This window comes from Bos indicus x Bos taurus, chromosome 3 (assembly GCF_003369695.1).
Source record: "Bos indicus x Bos taurus breed Angus x Brahman F1 hybrid chromosome 3, Bos_hybrid_MaternalHap_v2.0, whole genome shotgun sequence".
In the NCBI taxonomy this organism is placed as follows: Eukaryota; Metazoa; Chordata; class Mammalia; order Artiodactyla; family Bovidae; genus Bos; species Bos indicus x Bos taurus.
The window spans coordinates 115,889,924-115,911,197 of NC_040078.1; the positions used below are offsets into that span (position 1 = coordinate 115,889,924).

The following is a 21,274-nucleotide window of genomic DNA, read 5'->3' on the forward strand; positions in this document are numbered from 1 at the left end:
TCACCTATGCTGGGGTTTCCTGGAACCGCCCCCCAGCACCTATGAGGTCCTCTACAGAGATGAGGGCACCTGAGGTTTGTCCTGTGAGTCCCGCACCCTCGGGCTGAGAGACAGCCCTGTACAAAGGTTTGCCGGAAGGGGCTGGGGAAGCCTAGGGAAGGGAGGGAGCACGTGATAAATTCCATCCTTGGGAATAAAAGCGAACAGTGGAGGGTACTGGAGGCCCAGGGGGTATGGGGGTGCCAGAGCTGTGTATGGCTTGCAGGGCCTTGGGGACAAGGCCACTGTGTGCTGGGGGACAGCCAGCCTGCTGGGCAGAGGGTTGGAGGGTCAGGGTTGGCATGCAGCCCGCAGGGTGGGTGTCAGCTGGGGGAGGGGAGAGGAGGGGCTGTTGGCCAAGCAGGGGCCCCAGGACTGAGGCTTTCCTTCCTTCCTCCATGTGACCAGCAGGAGGGCCCAGTTTCATGGAGCACGAGGAAAAGACCATAAGAGGCTGAGAAGGAGCACTACCCTAGCCGAGGGGCCCTTAGGAACACAGCCCAGCGGGAAGCTGCAGGAACTTCGGCTCCAAGCAGGACCTGGGTTGGGGCCTGCCTTGACCACAGGACAGGGCAGCTGCACTTCCATGCCTGCCTGCCTTGCTCATCGCTTCTTATGCCCAGCCTGCACGCACAGCACCGGGAGCACCGACCGCAGGGCTCCAGGGCTCTTGCTCTGTGCCTGGCGCGGGCTCTCTCATCTAACCCTCACAGGCAGCCCATCAGAGGGGCTTGCTCCCACCCTCACCGGGGAGATGTGGGCCTGAGGCATGAGGCGGTCTGGAGACCTGCTCAGAGTTCAGGAGTGGGACCCTGGCTGCCGGGACGGAGGCGGCGACTCCAGAACCTTGCTCCTTCCCCTACTCTGTGGAGCAGGGGCGGGGCAGGGGGGTCCTGTCTCTCAGGGGGATGTGCCGGGGGTCTTGCTCCCCGCTGACCCACCAATTCCCTTCCTGTGTAGGGCCTACAGCAATTGAGAGCTGCAAAGGAGACTTAAAATATCTATTACTATTATATTATGTTATGGCTGACTCTATTTTTCTGGGCTCCAAAATCACTGCAGATGGTGACTGAAGTCATGAAATTAAAAGATGCTTACTCCTTGGAAAAAAAGTTATGACCAACCTAGACAGCATATTAAAAAGCAGAGACATTACTTTGTCAATAAATGTCTGTCTAGTCAAGGCTATGGTTTTTCCAGTGGTCATGTATGGATGTGAGAGTTGGACTATAAAGAAAGCTGAGTGCTGAAGAATTGATGCTTTTGAACTGTGGTGTTGGAGAAGACTCTTGAGAGTCCCTTGGACTGCACGGAGATCCAACCAGTCCATCCTAAAGGAGATCAGTCCTGGGTGTTTATGGGAAGGACTGATGTTGAAGCTGAAACTCCAATCCTTTGGCCACCTGATGCGAAGAGCCTACTCATTGGAAAAGACCCTGATGCTGGGAAAGATTGAGGGTGGGAGGATAAGGGGACAACAGAAGATGAGATGGTTGGATGGCATCACCAACTCAATGGACATGGGTTTGGGTGGACTCCGGGAGTTGGTGATGGACAGGGAGGCCTGGTGTGCTGCGGTTCATGGGGTCGCAAAGAGTCAGACACGACTGAGAGACTGAACTGAACTGATATGTTATTATATTTATATCATTATTATGGTATGTTGTTTTCCAGTTGCTCAGTCGTGTCCTACTCTTTGCCACCCCATGGACTGCAGCACGCCAGGCTTCCCTGTCCTTCACCATCTCCCGGAGCTTGCTCAAACTCACGTCTACTGAGTCAGTGATGCCATCCAACTATCTCATCCTCTGTCATCCCCTTCTCCTCCCACCTTCAATCTTTCCCAGCATCAGGGTGTTTTCTAATGAGTCAGCTCTTCATATCGGGTGGCCAAAGTATTGGAGCTTTAGCTTCAACATCAGTCCTTCTAATGAATATTCAGGGTTGCATTTAGGATTTCATTTAGGATTGACTGGTTTGATAAGGTATAGATCTGCTTTATTGATATAATTCATATACCGTATAATCCACCTATTCAAAACATATGCTTCCGATAAAATTAAAACAGTAAAAAAAGAAAATGCCTGACTGAGTGGCTTTTAGCATAGTCACAGAGTTGTGCAACCATCATCACAATTAATTTTAGAACAGTTTCATACTTGCTCCCAAAAGATCTCACCCATTTGTAGTCACTGCCCACTCTTCCCCAACTTCCTTTCCCAATCCTAGGCAATCACTAATCTACTTTTTCTCTCTACAGATTTGCATATTCTGGATACTTCATAAATAGAATCATTCAATATGTGTGTGTGTGTGTGTGTGTCTTCTTTCATTTAGCACGTCATTTCTGAGGTTCACCCATGTTGTGGTATGCTTTAGTATTTCAATTGCTGAATGATATCCACTGCATGGCTATGCCACACTTTATTTATCCACTCATCAGTTGATGGACATTTGGGTTACTGCTACTTTTTGGCTCTTCTGAATTGTGCCACGATCAACATTTGTGTACAGGATTTTGTACGTGCTAATGTTTTTATTTTGAATTGCTAGGTCATATGGTCACTCTTACATTTAACCTTTTAAAGAAATACCAGACTGTTTTTCAAAGTATTTGCCCCATTTTACAATCCTAGCAGAGAGCAGATTTAAGTTTCTCCAGACTCTTGCCGACACTTGAGATTGTTTATTTTCCTTAGTTTTGTTCATTCAGCCATCCTCGTGGGTGTAGCGGTATTGCGTTGCGATTTTGACTTGTATCTCCCTGGAGGCTAATGATGTTCGCATCTTTTCATGTGCTTACTGGCCATTTGTATACTTTGTTTGAAAAAAAATGTGTATTCAGATCTTTGGCCTTTTAAAAACTGCGGTTATTTGTCTTTGTAATGTTGACTTGCAAGGGTCATTTATATGTTCTAGATACAGATTCTTTGTCAGATAAATGATTTGCCAATATTCTGAGTTGTCTTTTCGCTTTCTTGATGATTTCTTTTACAACAAAAAATTTTTAGCTTTGATGAGGTTCAGTTTAAGCTTCCTTTTGTTGCCTGTGCTTTTGATGTCCTGTCCAAGACACCACTGCTTAATGCAAGGTCACGAAGATGCATGTCTCCATTTTCTTCTAAGAGTTTTATTGGCATAGCTCTTTCTTTTAGGCCCATGAGGCATTATTGGTTAACTGTGTGAGGTAGGGGTCCAAGCTCATTCTTCTGCAGGTGGCAATCCAATGGTCCCAGCAGCATTGGTTGAAAAGACTATTCTCTCTCCATTGAATTGTCTGGGCACCTCTGTAAAAAAAAAATCAATTGACTGTAAATGTGAGGGTTTATTTCTGGACTCAGTTCTATTCCATTGACTGAGAGGTCTTTCCTGAGGCCAGCCTCACACGGTCCTGATTGTTGCAGGTTTGTGGTAAGTTTTCAAACTGGGAAGAGTCCTCCAATTCTGTTCTTTTCCAAGACTGCTTTGGCTGTTCTGGGTCCCTTGAATTTCTGTATGGATTTCAAGATCAGCTTGTCAATTTCTTGCAAATAAGCCAGCTGGAATCCTGACGGGGACTGTGTTGAATCTGTGGATCAATCTGGGGATTCTTGCTATATTAACAATATTAAGGTTTTCAATCCATGAACATGATGTATCCTCCTACTTATCGAGGTCTTCATTATTTTTTCAGCAATTTTGATTTGTAGTCTTCAGAGTAGAAGTCTTCCACTTCTTTTGTTAAGTCTGTTCCTATTTTTTGAATGGTATTATAAATGGAATTGTTTTCTTAATACTAATTTTTTCACAGTAAGTGTGTAGAAGGCACTTACTTTGAATATTGGTCTTGTATCCTTCCCTGTAATCTCACTGAATGTTTTCATTAGTTTCTAAAACTGCTTTTAGTGCATCCCTTTGGGTTTTCTATATACAAGATCATGTCATCTGCAAATATAGTTTTATTTCTTCCTTTTCAGTATTATGCTTTGCTTTTCATTTACTTTTCTTCCCTGACTGCCCTGGCGCCTGTTCCTGTTCAGTTGCTTCAGTCATACCTGACTCTTTGCGACCCCAGGCTCCTCTGTCCATGGGATTTTCCCGGCAAGAATACTGGAGTGGGTTGCCATTTCCTCCTCCAAGGGATCTTCCTGACCCAGGGATTGAACCCACATCTCCTGCATCTGCACTGTGGGCAGATTTTTTACCACTGAGCCACTGGGGAAGCCTGATTGTCCTAGTGAGAATCTTCAATATAATGTTGGATAAAAGCCTGGCATGCTGCAGTCCATGGGGTCACAAAGAGTCAGACATGAGTGAACGACTGAACTGAACTGAAAAGAGGTGATCTTAAGGGAAAAACATCCGGTCTTTTACCATTAAGGATGATGTTAGCTCTGGATTTTTTGTAGATGCTCTTTATCAGGCTGAGGAAGTTTCTTTTTCTATTTTTTTTTTTTTTTTAATCATGAAGGGGTGTTCGCTTTTGTCAAATGCTTTTTTCTGCATCTGTTGAGATGATGGTGTGGTTCCTGTGCTTTATTTTAATGATATAGTGTATTACATTAATTGACTTTTGGATGCTAAGCTGGGCTAAATCCCACTCGGTCATGGTGTATAATCCTTTTTCTGTGTTGTTAGATTCAGTTGAGAAGAGACTTTCTGTAATGTAACTCACAGAGAGAACAAGATGGGATTTTTACAGCAAAATAAATCCCACAGTCTGGGCCTGAAGCCAGACCACCAGGCAGCTTCCGACCATTTCCTCCTGCACTCACAGGAGTCCAGAGCCTGCAAGTCTCCATCAGGAGGGAACAATGGCCTTGCAGGACTCCATCCAGGAAGCATGGGTTGGGACTGGGGACAACAGAGGAGCTTAAAAGAGGGCAGAGCACAAGAGAGGGGTGACCGGAAATAAGGCTTCCTGAAACCCCGGAAATGGGTGTCAGGACGGAAACCTGCTCTTGAAGCTGTACCCTAACCCTGACCCTAGGCCTTTGCAGAAACCTGCCGTTACGCAGATCCATGCCTCTGGGCTGCCTGGGATGGGAGAGATGTCTGTTGGGCCTTGACTATGCTACTGGCCCATGGGCGCCAGGCTGTGTGCAAAAATGAAAAGCTCAAGGATAGAACTCCATATTGCTGTTGTTCAGTCCCTAAGTCATGTCTGACTCTTTGAGACTCCATGGACTGCATGCACTGGGCTTCCCTGTCCTTTGGCATCTTCCTGAGCTTACTCAAACTCATGTCCATTGAGTCAGTGATGCCATCCAACCATCTCATCCTCTGTCATCCCCTTCTCCTCCCGTCTTCACTCTTTCTCAGCATCAGGGTCTTTTTCAATGAGTTGGCTCTTTGCATCAGGTGGCCAGAAGTATTGGAAATTCAGCTTCAGTCCTTCAAACGAATATTCAGGGTTGATTTCCTTTAGGATTGACTTGATCTCCTTGCTCTCTCTTGAGAAGGACTCTCAAGAGTCTTCTCCAGCACCCCAATTCGAAAGCATCAATTCTTTAGTGCTCAGGCTTCTCTATGGTCCAACTCTCACATCCATACATGACTACTGGAAAAATCATAGCTTTGACTACACAGATCTTGATTGGAAAAGTGAAGTCTCTGCTTTTTAACATGCTGTCTAGGTTTGTCATAGCTTTCCTTCCGAGGAGCACGTCTTTTAATTTCATGGCTGCAGTCATCGTCCTCAGTGATTTTGGAGAGACCAAGAAGATAAAAACTGTCATTGTTTCCACTTTTTCCTCTTCTGTTTGCCGTGAAGTAATGGGACCGGATGCCATGATCTTAAGTTTTTTAAATGCTGAGTTTTAAGCCAGCTTTTTCACTCTCCTCTTGCACCCTTATCAAAAGGCTCTTTAGTTCCTCTTCACTCTCTGCCATTAGAGTGGTGTCATCTGCATATGAGCCATGGTTATACTAAAAAAGCAACCCTTTGGAAAACCAGGAAGAGGAGCAGGGTGATGAAGGTGGCGATGGAGGAGGAGAGCTGGGCAGGCCCTGGCTGCGCTGGCAGCATAGTGGTGGAGGCGTCCCATGGGTGATTCTGGTTGATGCCAGGTGTCGGCATCCGATCCTCAGGAAAGAGCTGCAGACTGGGGATGGAGTGTAGCATCCGTTGTCTAAGTGGTGATTTCTTTGAGGTATGAGATGGTGCCCAAGGAGGGCAAGGAAAAAAGGTCCATGGGCTTGAGATGGAACCTCGGTGAGCATGTGTGTATTTAATGGAGTGTTTTGACGCGCATGGAGGAGAGAAAGAAGAAATCATTGGTGGGGTCTGAGGAGACCAGGAGAAGGCAGGCGATAGAGGCTAAGAGAGGACAGACTTTTATAAATGGGGGCTCACTGGCAAAATGGATTTCAAAAAACTTTGTGAGAGCAGTTTCCATGGAGCTGGAGAACATCAAGTGGAAGTAGTGGGTGGAAGAGTGAGTGTGGATGGTTGAGAATAGACTGGTCTTTTAAGAAGCTTGGTGGAGAACAGTGCAAAGTTTTGCTGGGAGATTCCCTGGTGGCTCAGACGGTAAAGCGTCTGCCTGCAATGTGGGAGACCTGGGTTCAATCCCTGAGTCAGGAAGATCCCCTGAAGAAGGAAATGGCAACCCACTCCAGTACTCACGCATGGAAAATTCCATGGATGGAGAAGCCTGGTGGGCTATAGTCCATGGGGTCACAGAGAGTCGGACATGACTGAGCGACTTCACTTTCTTTCTTTCTTATGGTGAGTGTGGGGTAACATGAAACTGCCCAAAGATTGGAAGGAAGTCTGATCCCCGGACCCTGGTGGGACTGGAGACTGCCACTCTGGGGGTGGGGGGTGGGCAGAGATGCACTTGTGAGGTCTGAACCCACCCCCGGCAAACAGGTGGCCACAGTGAGAGTGGTGCGGTCCTGCCTGTTCCGAAGCAGAGATGATACTGCTGTGCCTGCCAATGTCAGGGATGTGCAAACCTAACCAGCCTGTTTGGGTAACAAATGTTGACCCTGGGCTGCTCCAGAGTGACATCTTTGCAGATGGTGAGTCCCCTTCGGAGGGGATGGAAATGAAAAGTGAGTCTGTTCGGCCAGCAGCCCCCTGCCCCCAGGCTACCCTGTTCCTGTTCAGAGCCGCGTCCATTACACACGAGACCCACACGCTCACGCGTCACGCTGGCCAACATCTCCACTGACCCCTGGCAACCTTTGGGGCCAACGCCCCTACGGCGGGACCTGCCAGGCCTGCCCCACCTTTTGTTGCCGGCGATCTCAAATTTATGTCTGACGTGCACGCGGCAGTCCCTGTGTGCTTTTCTGCAGTCAGCTCCATCAAACCAACCCAGCCCTCGTGGAGGCCCGACTGGGATGCGGGGAGGGCTCCCACGTGCTGCAGCCACGAGGCTAATGGAGCAGAAAACGCAGCAGTGTCTCGTCCTGCCTCACGCTGTACTGCCTTCGTCTTGTATACCGACAATTGACTGACGGGGTAGCTGAGGGCCGTGGAGAGGATGGCCGTCCTCCTGCGAGGGGAGGGGAGGGCGCAGACCCAGCATCCACCTGGTCCCCAGGGGGCTGGGCACTGAGGACGTCGTTGGGGGCAGAACTGGGGTGCCAGGGGGCTCTGGAGCCCAGCACTGTTGGCTCTGAGACCAGAGGGCCCCACGTGCAGTCTTCAGGACGTGGTCTGGAGCATGAGGGTTGAGGAGGGCGGACACAGGGGTAGCAGAAGCTCGGAGGGCAGAGCAGGAAGTCAGTGCTGATGCCAGAGCCACATCCAGGCGCGGAGAAGGGGCCTGCGTCTGAGTCCCAGAGCTGCCCGGGACCAATGGTGCGCCCTCTCTGGCTTAGTGTTTCCTAAAGAATCTGCCTGCCAGTGCAGGAGATGCAGAAAACGTGGGTTCGATTCCTTGGATCAGGAAGATCCCCTGGAGGAGGAAATGGCAACCGACTCCAGTGTTCTTGCCTGGAGAATCCCATGGACAGAGGAGCCTGGTGGGCTGCAGTCCATGGGGTAACAGAGAGTCAGACAGGACTCAGCACATGCAAAACGGGAACGCCGCCTCCCTTCTCCTCAGGCCCACTAAGCGCTCCAGATCTATGCTTTGTGCTCCAGGGACCTCTGCTGCCTGCTGCAGCAGCCCGCGGGGTCCCTGTGCCCCGCAGCTCTGCACCAGGAGCTGTCACCTCTTAGGACTGGGCCAGCCTCCACATTGAACCTCTGAAAGGGCCTTGACACAGAGGTGGAGGCATCGAGGGTAGGGTTAGTCACTGTGGGTGAGAGGTTTTCCCAAGGGGTGTTCCTGGAATGCCCTCGAATGCCCTGGGCTGCTGCCGGGAGTCCTCTGGGCTGTGGCCGTGGCAGGGGGGTGATTTCTCTGCAGCTGGACATGTTTCTCTAGGTCTCAGGGCCTTGGATGTGGGGAGCCTTTGGACGCAGGCTGGGCCGAGTGGTAGTTAGGATGCTGGGGTCCTTGGGCGGCCAGGTGATGCAACGTGGAGCTTCTCGTCTGTGGATGCAGTGAACGCCCTCGGCGTTCGGTGGTCACCTTCAGAGCATGACTGTCCAATGCTCACAGCCGCCTCAAGCCCACGGGCAAGGACAGATGTCAGAGGCTGGGGGCGGGGAGGAAAGCAGAGGAGAGCGGACCCGGTGCTGGCCCCGGAGGCAGGAGGCAGGAGGCAGCAGGAACCCCGCTGTCCGGGGGGCAGGTACAGGACTCGGGGCTGGAAGATGCTCGCGGGGTGGTTCTCTGCCGGCTGGCTCTCCTCCAGCACTGGAGCTGGGGCCCCCGCAGGGCCAGAGGGGTCTGCATGCCTTCCCCCGCCCACCCATCCTCAGCAACTCTGTCTGTGCCTGGGCTGGTTCAGGCAGCCCAGCCCGTCTTGTGGGCCCCTGGGGACCCGGGACCCTTCTGCTTGTATTCATCAGGCGTCCTGGGATTTCCCTGTACCGTGAATCAGGTTCCAGTGCAGTGAATCCCCTGACAGACGAAAGAGTTTCCTAATGCAGAGGCGGACAGAATAAATGTACAATTTGTCCACGACAAAGACTGTGCCACCAAAGGCCTTCATCTTCTACAGGAACAAGACTAGTCAGGGACCATACTTGTGGGGACCACAGCCTGTGTGCGGGGTGAGCAAGAAAAGGGCCGCTTCAGGGGAGGCTTCTGGGGCCCCTTCATGGTGACCCCCCTGGCTAGGGTCGGGGGCGTCTGCTGAACTCACATTTATTCCCTGCAGTCAGCACTCCCTCAAAGCCTGCCAGCCCGCCGCCCTCTGGCTCTCAAACGGGCTCGCTCATCCCTCTCATTGTCCCTCAACGCAGGGGCACAGGGGAACAGCCGTAATTGCTGGTGACAGCCGGACAGCTTGAGGGGGTCCTGGGAGAGGACTTGAGGGGGGCTTCGTGAACTCAGAGGCTGGTCTCTCTGCAACTCTTTAGCCAGCTAAGGGGGTGGAGGCTCAGAGAGGTTGACTTACTTGCTCAGGGACACACAGCCAACTAAGGTGAAGGCCCGGGACACATTTTTGAATTCTCGTATTTTCCAGGCTGATGCCCAGCCGGAGGTCCCTTGCCCATTAAAGAGACCAAACTTCCGATGACATTAAGTGTGTGACACCTTGAACTAAATACTGCCTTTCATCTCTCTTGAGATTTACTGTAGCAACTGCCTTCAAGTTCACATCTACGTGAACTTTTTAAATTTTATTATTTAAAAAAAAACCTAATTTTTATTGGAGTCTAGTTGCCTTACTGCGTGTGGACTTCTTTTTAAATGTAGCAACGTCACCAGCAGAGGGAGCTACCTACCAGCTTCCCAGATTAAATAATAAATGAGTCCTCTTAAGAGTTTCCAAAATGACAGGGCAATCAAGGCTCATTTGGGGAAGAAAAGATTGAGCTTTCATTCTTTATCCAAATCATCTCTACCTGCTAAAAATGATGTATAATACATAAGGCTCAAAAGTGATTAAAATCCTTATGAATTTAATCAGAAATTCACAGTTAACCACTATTTGCTTTGGTGCAAATTGATGTGGAATAACAATCATGTGTATCTGCAAATTTTTTTTTTTTAACTTGTGGGAAATTTGCTGGTGATTTGTGGGGGTGGGTGGGGGGAAGTGCGGGGGAGGGGAGCCATTGAAACGAGAGAAAAGGCGGAAGGAAGCAATTGACACAGGGCTCCCAGGGGAACCCTGGACGTGGGGGCGCTTGGCGGGTCTATGCACCGTCTTTGTTCATAAATTTCAGGCCTTTGGCTATTTATTGTGATGAACAATAGGAAATCCTAATAATAACTCCTGTGTGTGCCATTGGCCGTGGCCGAGCAGAGTTCTCTCGATTGTTCTTGACTGTGAATCCTATGTTTGGGTTTAAGGCTCCCCTCCCCCCTTCTCCATCCTTTCTTTCATTTTTCTTCTAAATTATGCCTCGTAAAAATCAGACACTGGATCCTTTCAGATACAGACAAGCGCTCAGGGCAGAGAGCGCCGGCCCCTTGTTTCCTTCCTCCCTTGAACAAGCAAGACCTTCTTGAGAGATCGAGGTGGTCCCTGGGACGGGGCCGCCTTGGGAGGAGAGAAAAGGCCCCACTGAGAAGGCCTCACCTTTCTTTCCGCGTGGGGCACTTTTTTGTAGAAGGTTTTCTCGGTGTCTCCGATCCATACCACGGAGGGCTGGAGCTTGCGGGCCACCTGCGAGGAGAAACAGTTGGTTGTAAACGTGTTTACTCTGGGGTGCACTCTTGACCCGCCCTGGGAACAGCAGGACGGACTGGGACGGTCCGGGACAGCAGCGCCTGGCGAGGCTGCACTGCGCATGCGCGCTGCATCTTCCTTTGCTTCAGGATGTGGGCGCTGGTGGTCAGGATGCCCTGGGGGTCCCTACATCCTGCGCCAAGGACCCTGACTGTCCACCGGCTTTGGCTTGAAATGAGCCAATAGTTTTCTGCTACAAACGAAGGGAACTGGGCCACGAGTTTTAATTACAGCCTATGCCCCACTCCCACGCTGATTCAAGTTTGCTCATTTTGAGAAAAGCCCGTTTCAGCACAGGGCCCCCGTGATGCCGTTTGTTCGTCTCCGTGGGCCTGCTGCCTTTGTGGCCGTGGTTTCATCTGGAAGGTGGCTCTGAGCCCCTCCCGGGGCGAGCGGGTCTTCATGACTGCGCTAGGACTTACCGTGGGCCCATGAATAATTGCCACACACCTAACAATCTCTTCAAAGCGCCCCCATGATAGCGGAGTTCGGGTATTTTTGCAACAATTTGTGCTTTGTGCAAAATTGTACCAGATAAAAGCCGTCTCCAGTCACAGTGAATGCAGTGTTATGTACTCCTATTTTTATATATCTTTAAACATCATTAAGGCAGCAGGTGTGATTTTTAAACCAAGACAGACATTTAATAAATGATGGAAAAGTCACTGGGAACACTGGCTGGGTCCGTTTTCCCCTGGCACTATGTACCAGGGGAAGCAGATTATGCAGGTTCAAAGACAAAAGTGGATTCCGCTTGATCCCGGTGCCGGTCTGGCCCTGGGCTGGGACTTGTGTCCAGTCCCACACATGCCAGGACGTTCAGAGAGGAAATGGTGCCAGCCAACCACCCTGTGGTCGGCGTTATGTTTTAGACCCCAAGCCACAGAGCTCAGGAGTCCGGAACCCTAAGTTTCAATCTCAGTAACCCAAGGCAGCTTGATGGGAAGCATATAAAATAGCCAGTGAGCCAGGCTCAGGCCACACGCGTCGCACACTGCCTCTATCACACACAAGGTCACGGCCAGCACCGACCAGCACCGACCAGCACTTCCTCTACTCAGAGGATGGGACCTGTGATAACTCACTCACATTCATTACAACTCTATGGTGCAGGTAATATCATCACCATCCCTGTTTGCAGATGGGGAAACTGAGGCTCAAAAATGCTCCGTGACCCGTCTAAGGTCATGCAGCTAGATGGTGGCAGAAGCGGGATGCCAGTCCAGGGTGCTGGCTACCACATCCTCAGTTCCTCTTACTTCCTTGAGCCAGACCCTCTGGCACCCTCCCTGGCTTCACCAGACACGTCGAACCATCGCCAAGTCTGTCCACTCCCTTCCTAATCTCTTTCAATCACGTCATCCATTCCCTCAGCTCCTGATGTGAACCCCCAATTTATCTCCAGTTGGTCTGCCCACTGCAGTCAGTGGGACCCATTCCAGTGCCCTGGGGGCAGGCCCCAAGTAACCACTGTTCTGCTCAAAGCTATTTGGAGTTGAAGTCAAAAGCTTCTCTACTTTCAGCCCCCAAAGAAAATAAGAAGATGAGATACTGGATATAAAAGGTTTTCAGCTTCTCAGGATACTTTATAATAACAAAGGCACAATTTTTATTCTTTGCAATCCCTCCTATAAAAATCTTAAGCTTTAGAACGGAAACCAATGGCAAAACAATTTTCGCATAAACAGTTGTCTGCAGTCTCAGGCTAGCTCGTGTGCTCATGGAGGCTGCAGACCGGCCTCTCTGGTGTCCAGCTGGCAAACGACGGCTTTTGCCTGGCTCTTTTTGTGTGCCTGTGTTCTCTCAGGCCAGCTGTTCTTAACGGGAATCGCAGATGTGAGTCCCAAGTGTCCCCATTTTCCTTTTCTCTTTCTGCTTTTAATAAGGTAAGCCACGCAGATGGACTGGAAACACGGGCATCATTTTAGCTTGGGGTAATTCTGAAAGCAGCAGTCTTCCTTCCAGCCTCTTATCTAAAGTTGTTTTGAAAACGTGCCCACAACGTTCCACTGACCGTGAACGCCGAGGAACTGCTCCCTCGTTCCGAGCAGTGGGGGAATTCCACACTTCCTGTGTTTCTAACATGCACTTGTCAAGGGTTTCCTTCCTCAGGACGGTCACCTGCTCTGGGGCTCCCAGGGCTGTGCAGGGGGCTTGGGTGACCACGTGGTTTGGAAGGGCTCGGGGATTATCAAATGAACAGAAAACATTCCCCAGGCAAGTTCCTGGATGACACCGCAACAGTACAAGGAATGGGCACTTGCGAGTTGCCTTGAGATCCGGGACGCTACTGCTGCTCCTTCACCATGGCAGGTGTGAAGCCAGGTGCATCTCACGCCACGCCCCTTTTGTACATGAGGTCACCGAGGCGGACAGAGAAGTCAGGAACGCGTGCCCCCCTCCACCAGCACGGGGATGTGTGGAACCCGGAGGCATCCCTGGGTAGGTCTGACACCCCTAGGCCCATGCCATCGCCCAGGCAGCAAGCTGCCGCGTTGCTATGGAGACAAGATGCCTATTCCACAGCATCTCCTACCCCTGGCCTGTGTCCTTTCCTATCACCTTTCATTCTAATAGGAAGAAAGGCTTTAAAAGCCGTCACTGTCTGTCTTGTCCTCCAGAGCGTGAATCTCTCTCTCTCTGACCTTCCTCGGTGGCGAGCCTATTCAGGGGATGCCCGGGGACCTTGTTCAGTCCTGAGCAGAGAAGGAGGGTGCAGAAACCCGGGCCCTGCCAGGCCACACGCCTCTCCTACCAGGAAGAATGGAAAGACCTGAGACTCTTTTCCTTGGGGAAAAGAAGACTCCAGGGAGCAAGTGAACTGTTTTCAAATAGATGGATGGCTGTCATGGGGAGGAAAGCGGTTTTTATCATTTTGGGTCCAGTATATAGAATGAGGGCTTCCCTGGAAGCTCAGATGGTAAAGAATCTACGTGCAACGTGGGAGACCTGGGTTGGACCCCTGGGTCGGGAAGATCCCCTAGAGAAGGAAATGACAACCCACTCCAATATTCTTGCCTGGAGAATCCCATGGACAGAAGAACCCAGTAGGCTACAATCCATGGGGTCACAAGAGTCGGACACGACTGAGTGACTGAACAACAGCACTGTGGAACAAAATCCATTCTCTCATTTTCTGTTCATAAAACATTGACACAGGAGCTCTGATGTGCCGGGCACTGTGCTGGGTGCTGGGGCCCCTGACTTCAAGGAGTCCACCGGTGGGAGGGGACGGTGAGGTGGGGCTGGGAGGGTGGGCCAAGGAAAATGGGTGTCAGCAAGGACCACCTCTGACAGAAAGAGGGATAAGGGGATGAGGGCGGCAAGCAGATGTGGATGGTGCCAATGAGGGCTAAAGCAGACAGGATCTGCAAGGGTGTCTAGAAGGCACAGAGCCTGGAGGAGGGCATGCGTCTGCCACACCAGGGGCAGGAACCGGAGTGAAGGGCGGGGCTGTGCCCACATGGGCTGCTCAGGTCATTCTGGAAGGTGTCAGAAAGGCCTTGGCCTTGCCACGGAGCTTGCTTTTATCCTGGAAGCTGTTTGGAGTCTATAAGGGACTCGAATCGTGACCTTCGATCCTGGTGTGTTACCGACAAATCCCTCTGGTGGAGTGAGACGCATGACCAGCTGGCGGCTGTCTCCCAGGAAACCTCCCAGAGGTTGTGCTGGGAAGTGAGGCTGGAGGCAGGGAGAAGGTTAGGAGGCTTTTGGAGGAGAAGAGGTGAGGGCTTGAGCAAAGGAGTGGCAGGAGGGCAGGAAATGGGTATGAAGGGCGTTTAGATCTGCCAGACCTGATGGATAGCAAGGACATCCAACCAGTTACCCTGAAGGAAATCAGCCCTGAATGCTCATTGCAAGGACTGATGCTGAAGCTGAAGCTCCAATACTCTGGCCACCTGATGCGAAGAGCCGACTCACTGGAAAAGACCCTGATGCTGGGAAAGACTGAGGGCAGGAGCATAAGGGGGTGACAGAGGACGGGATGGTTGGAGGGCATCACTGACTCAATGGACATGAGTTTGAGCAAACTCCAGGAAACGGTGAAGGACAGGGCAGCCTGGTGTGCTGCGGTCCACGGGGTTGAAAAGAGTTGGACACGACTGGGTGACTAAACAACAGCAGTGAGACCTGGTGATGGCTGGCTGAGGGATGAGGAAGCAGGGAGTTTCCCGTGCCGGGAGGCCTGGAGGCCAGGAGGACGAGGGCCCAGGAATCCAAACGGGACCAGATGAGGGATGAAAGATGAAGTCTGTTTAGGCCACGGGAGCCAGAGGGCAGCTGGACCTCCAGGCAGGAGGACTGGCGGGTCTAGGGGGCGGGCAGGAGGGAGGTGGGGCTGCAAAAGGCTCTGAGGCGGCAGTGGGGCCGTGGGAATGGGTGAGGGACGTGGGGAGAGTTGGGGAGGCCAGCCTGGGGCCGGGGAGTGGGGTCTCTGCAGCGGGGAGACACTGATGGAGGGGAGAAGGAAGGGGAGCCTGGGGGGATCAAAGGGGCATAGAAGAGGGAGTGGTCTCAGAGCCCAGGGAAGGGCAGCAGGGAGCTGGTGACAGCAGGCAGTGCTGGCCTGAGAGTCTGGCAACCAGGAGGTCACGGGTGGTGTGGAGGGGACGGAAGCCACGTGACAGGCAGCTGAGGAATGCATGGGACAGAGACAGGAAACGTGGGTAGGGCAGAGCTTGCAGATGGCATTGGGTGGGGAGGTAAAGCCCAGGAGAGGATGACTTTGATGAGGAGACACCCTTCCTGCTGTATAGCCACTGGGAGTGGGGAGGACCACGGTGGGTGCAGGCAGGGTGCCCGCCAGTCAGGACACGTCTACAGTGGCATCGCCTTGAACACATGCGCCCTGCAAATTCCGTCCTTTTTTGCCATGCAAAAGGAGTACTGGCAAAACTTCAGAACATACAGACACGCCTCCTCTGCCCCCTTTGCTGAGAACCACTCGCCAGTCCTCTCCTATCTTCACAGACCTTCCGCGACATGGATACTTGCAAACACGAGATGGCTCTTCACACACTGCCTTATATTCCTGTTCACACTGCATGCAGTTTATTTCTCCAACAGCCTTTTACTAAGAAGCTCCATCACTTATGGATCTAGTCCCTGTTTTTCGAACATCTGGATGGTTTTCTGCCTTCTCGCTAAACCAAACAGGGCTTAAGATGGGCCTTTTGGGTCCATGAAGCTGCTAGGTCAAAGGACCTGCCTGCCGGCTCGTCACACTTGCACCCGTGTGGTCCCCCTGCCCTCCTTGAGGCCCTCTGTTCACACTCTCCTCCAGCCACAAATTTTTTTCACACTCTTCTCAACAAAGTATTAACAATAAAAAAACCTCTTTGCAAATTTGTTAATGAAAAATGGTATCCTTTGCTCTTTTAATTTTCATTTAGTAATGGAAAGGCGTCGTATAAATTACCCACAGATAGTTGGAAGTCATGGGCAATTAAATGTAATTAATCCACAAAGGAACTTTTCGGAAGTTACCGGGGCTAGTTTATTTCCATTGCCAGTAGAGGGCTCTGCAGTCCTACCGAATTATCAACTCCGGACTAAAGATACATTTCACCCAACATGCGCTTTTTCAAGTTCTGGAAAGGTCTAGCCAACAGTCTCTTTCCCATCCATGTGAATTTGATGGATTTGATCTTCTGTATTCTCCAAAGAAATGCTGTCAAACATCCACCATCAGGATGAACTTCTCTTGGGTTGGGATATAATGGCTTAATGATGAAAACCAGTTTGTGTTTGAATTGAACTACTAATTAGATCTGCCCAAATGACCCTTGGAAGTGTGGAAGTCCTTTCTGAAAGGGTGCTATTCTGCTTGCCACAGAGAACCCCAGGAAAACCCAGGTCTGTTTTTCAGGGGTTGTATCTTTACCAAACTGAAAAGGACAGTCCATTCAGCTAGGCAACCATCCGCCCGCCCTTCCATCCATCCATCCAAGCCACAGAGATTTGCTGAGCATCTGCACTGGGAAGCAGGGAGGGCTGGGAAACACGGTCCCTGCCTGCAGAAGAAGTGGCCTCCTGTGTCTGAATGGGGGCTGTGGGCAGCCGGCAGTGGCCAGGCAGGAGCTGCCCAGCTGGGGAAGATCTGGGACAGGGGGAGATTGGCAGGGGGTGGGGGGGTGGGGCGGGGAAGGCTCACTTTCCCGAACTATAGTCACTCGGATTCTGCTTCCATATTTAATATGTGAAAACGGCTTGTTCTCTATTTCCATTATTTAAAGATGATGATTTGTAAAATTTCTATTTCCCTGTATTATCTTTCATGTAATTGTAGAGGTTACTGGGTTGGCCAAAGGGTTTGTTCTGATTTTCTTGTTACGCCAGAGGAAAAACCTCAATGAACCTTTTGGCCAACCCAATACTCCACGTCCTTACTGGGTGTGAGCTGGGATAAACTGTGAATGTCAATTACAGGAAGAGCAGAGGTGGATTAAACAGTCCAGAACTGGGTGGGGCTGCCCTGTGACGGGAAGGAAGGTCAACGGAGGCAGAGGAGAGGACCAGAAGGGAGCTGGGGATGGAGGCACAGCGGATGGGCTGTGGCAGGTGGCATGGGGAAGCGGGTCAGTGCTGGTGGCAGGAGCCCACCGATACCACTGCTGGATTCGGAGGAGGCTGCTGTCTGGAGGGCGCCAGGCTTACAAGACCATCCAGACTATCTCCTGGAACCCCTTCCTCCTGGTTCACTCCCAGCTACACCAGAAATAACAGGTTCACGCCCATCCGCCTGACCTTGTGCCAACTCTGAGAAGCGCAGGTGTTAACACCTGGGCGCAAGGCCACACTCACCTTCCCCAGGCACCGTTTAGCCGCATTTAGGGCACCCCCTTCTTGAAGGGTTTTCAAATTGGCTAAAAATCCTTTAGCGCCTGTGACATTGTCCCTGCTCACCCCTACTGCCCACCACAGAGCAAGAGCAGATGCGGACCGCGCTTCGCAGCCCTCAGCCGATCCTGTGCCCCTCGTGGTGCCTGGGGGCATCCTCATGGCAGGAGGCACCCTGGGGCATCTGCGGTTGGGACCCGCCCTCCCCTCAGAGCCGCCCATCCTCCCTGGGGCAGTGGGACGCTCTCACTGCCACTGAGAACTAAAACTGCTCTAAAACAGAAAGTCTGTGGTTAAAAAAAAAGAGGTTTTGATGACTTTCAGTTCAGTTCAGTTCAGTTGCTCAGTGGTGTCTGACTCTGCGACGCCATGGACCGCAGCACGTCAGGCCTCCCTGTCTATCACAACTCCCGGGGCTTGCTCAAACTCGTGTCCATTGAGTCGGTGATGCCATCCAACCATCTCATCCTCTGTGGTCCCCTTCTCCTCCTGCCTTCAATCTTTCCCAGCATCAGGGTCTTTTCCATTGAGTCAGCTCTTCACATCAGGTGGCCAAAGTATTGGAGTTTCAGCTTTAGCATCAGTCCTTCCACTGAATATTCAGGACTGATTTCCTTGGGGATGGACTGGCTGGATCTCCTTGATGCCTTTGCTCAACCTGAAGCCCTCTCTGTGGTCCCGCAGGAGGGCCCTGCTTCCTGACAGCAGCTGCTCAGGCCTCATGGGCACCTGGCCCCCTCCTCCCACCCTGGTACCTCTATTTCCACACCTGATGCTCCACCAGAGCAGCTATCTCCTGTTTCTCTCTTCTCCTCTCCTCTCCTCCTTCACTGAACTCCCGCCATCCCCATTTGACCAGCTCTGTTTCGGGGTGGGGGGTCAGGTGTAGGTCTTTGCTCTGTCCTTACTGAATTTTGTAAAGGCAGGGCTAACATACTTGTTCTGTTTATTATACATCTGTTTCATTTTTAAAATCATCCACGAATATCCACGATGTCTTTGGGTTATTAACCAGGAGCAGAGGTCTCTGTGAGCTACAGAGATGTAACTGGCGGGGCTCCCTTTCTCCTGCCTCCTGGGCCAGCTGTTTACACCAGCACATCTGGGTGAGATCCCTTGGCTGGCTGCCACGGGCTGCTGGCTGGGAGCCCAGCAAGGAGCCCTGGTGGGAGGTGCTCAGGCACGAGCAACGTCTCGGCTCCCTTGGGTCCAGATTCGCAGGCCAGTGCAGGCCAGGTGGCCTTGACCCTGGCCTGGTGGCTGCCTTAGCCCTGCTCTCTGAAGCCTACCTCTGAGTCCAGCCCTTGGTGGGTGAGGTCTCCAACAGAGGAGGAAGAGGAGGAAGCAAGGACCCCAGGGAGGGGGACCGTCTCTCCCAGACCGTAGGAGAGAGGATGTTCTGCTCTGGCCTGCCCTCCGGGGTGCCCTGGCCTCTCCTTGGCTTTCTCCCAGGCTGTCTGGAGGGTCAGGGAAGGGGGAATCCAGAAGGCATGGAGACAGCAGGACCGCCAACAGGATGCTAAAGTCTCTAGTTTCTTCACCTTCTCAGACTGAAATGTCCCAAGCTGATACTCTAGCCCAAGAATGGCCTTTGCGGTGGTTCAAGGGCACAGATCTCACAGGGCTGGGGACTACCCAGGCTTCACTCCCCCAGAGGCCAGCTGGGGACCAGGTGACGGCTTCTGAGTCACACCTAGGCTTAAATCCAGATGCCAGCCCCATAGTTCTCTTGTGCGTGCGTGATAAGTCGCTTCAGTCGTGTCTGACTCTTTTCGATCTCATGGGCTGTAGCCCATCAGGCTTCTCTGTCCATGAGGATTCTACAGGCAAGAACACTGGAGTGGGTTGCCATGCGCTTCTCCAGGGGATCTTCCTGACCCAGGGACTGAAGCTGCATCTCCTATGTCTCCTGCACTGGCAGGCAGGTTCTTGATCACTAGCACCACCTTAGCGCCAACTGAGAGAAGCCTTAGTTCTCTTGTACTTTTGGTCAAATTAAGCACTGTGTGCCTCAGTTTTCTGGTCTGTAAAATGGGCACATTAATTCTTGCCTCACCAGGAGTTGGGGCAATCAAAAGGGAAAGTGAATAGAAAACTCCTGGGCACGTGCTGAACTCCTGGCCAGACAACTCGAGTCTTCCTTGAGCCTTCATCCTCTGATCAACCATCACAAAACAGCAGAGGAGGCTGGCACTTTGCCTTGATAGCTTTTGTCCAAAACATATCTATTAAATATGAATCACTTATCCCCTTGGGCTGCAGCTACTGAAGCCTGTGCTCTAGAGCCGATGCTTCACAAAAAGAGAAGCCGCTTTAATGAGAAGCCAGGGTACCGCACCTAGAGAAAAGCCCCCACTCAGCAATGAAGACCCCATGCAGCCAAAAATAATAAACAAAAAATCATTTATCCCACAGTTCTTAACCATTAGATGCATTTCTAATACGTCCTAACTAAACAGATGTATCGGAAAAGGAAATGGCAACCCACTCCAGTATTCTTGCCTGGAGAATCCCATGGACAGAGGAGCCTAGCAGGCTATATAGTCCAGGGGGTTACAAGAGCCAGACACGACTTAGCGACTAAACCACCACCATCAAACAGATGTATATTCCTTCCCCCATCTAGCCTTACTGGAAGACAGAATTTTAAGTGACAATTGTTTACTTGTACTGTACACACATTTGTGGAAGGAACACACTGGATTCATTGTGTGTAGACTAAAGGAACCGTTCCATAATAATGAGAACAGAATAGAATGTTTTGTCAAATTATTTTCAATTTTTTTGTAGAAAATTTGAATTTGTGCTTGGAAAACAAATCAGAGACTCGTTTCACCAGCGTGTTTCCACAAGCACAGGGTTTTGTGGGAGAGGCAAACGCCTCCAGGCAGAAGCGATGTTTTCTAAGAGTTGCGTTCTTAGCGCTGCAGAGAGGAACTCAGCCACAGGAATTCTTTAAGAGAAGACGTGATGAATAACCAGGCCCTTCTGTTATTTCACCTACTCAAGCAAATGCCTCAGATCCGAATTTTGCTGCCCTCAGGCCCACGTAACATACCCACGTGTGGGGCTCTCCACACTTCTCCGATTAATTAAAACCAGGTACCTCTTTGCAATGCAGATAGCTGCTCTGCAGTCCTGCCAGGGCACTGTGGCTCAGTGCCCGTGATTTTTAATTGAATGACTCCCACTCCCGAGACCTCTGGGCCTTCCATTAATCACTTACATACGCAGTAAAGGTGAAGCGTAATGAGGTGTGTGTCAGGCCCTTCGACGCGGAGTACACGGGCTGTATCCACATCTTGATGATCTGACATCCAGCATTTTGTGCTCCACGGAATGCCCATTTGCAATGATTCAAATTAATGCCAAGACAGCTTGTCTGATACCAAGACAAACTTCTCAGCAGCGGGAGCAAATAAAACCACCATGCCCTTGGCTTTGCCCTCGAGTCTGAACGACAGAGCCCTTTGGTGGGTGGAGAAGAGAGGCTTAATTCAGAAGCTGAATAATGCAGTGTTAGGCCTGGAGCCTCTGCACCCAGACTGATCAGGCTCATGCCACGGCACTGCAGCCTGGAAAACTACTTAGATGCTGTGTACCTCAGTTTCTTAAATCAGCAAAATGGGTGTTATGATACTGCCCACCTCCTAAGGTTACTGTGAGGAGT

General features: G+C 51.2%; 1 protein-coding gene across 1 annotated transcript in view; it reads right to left on the reverse strand.

Moving 5' to 3' along the window:
- The window catches only part of IQCA1 (IQ motif containing with AAA domain 1), a 187,557-nt gene that overhangs the window by 14,517 nt on the left and 151,766 nt on the right, over nt 1–21,274 (reverse strand). Inside the window, exon 16 of the mRNA XM_027537993.1 lies at nt 10,615–10,701. Coding sequence (XP_027393794.1) covers nt 10,615–10,701 — 87 coding nt within the window. The remainder of the gene's footprint in view (nt 1–10,614; nt 10,702–21,274) is intronic.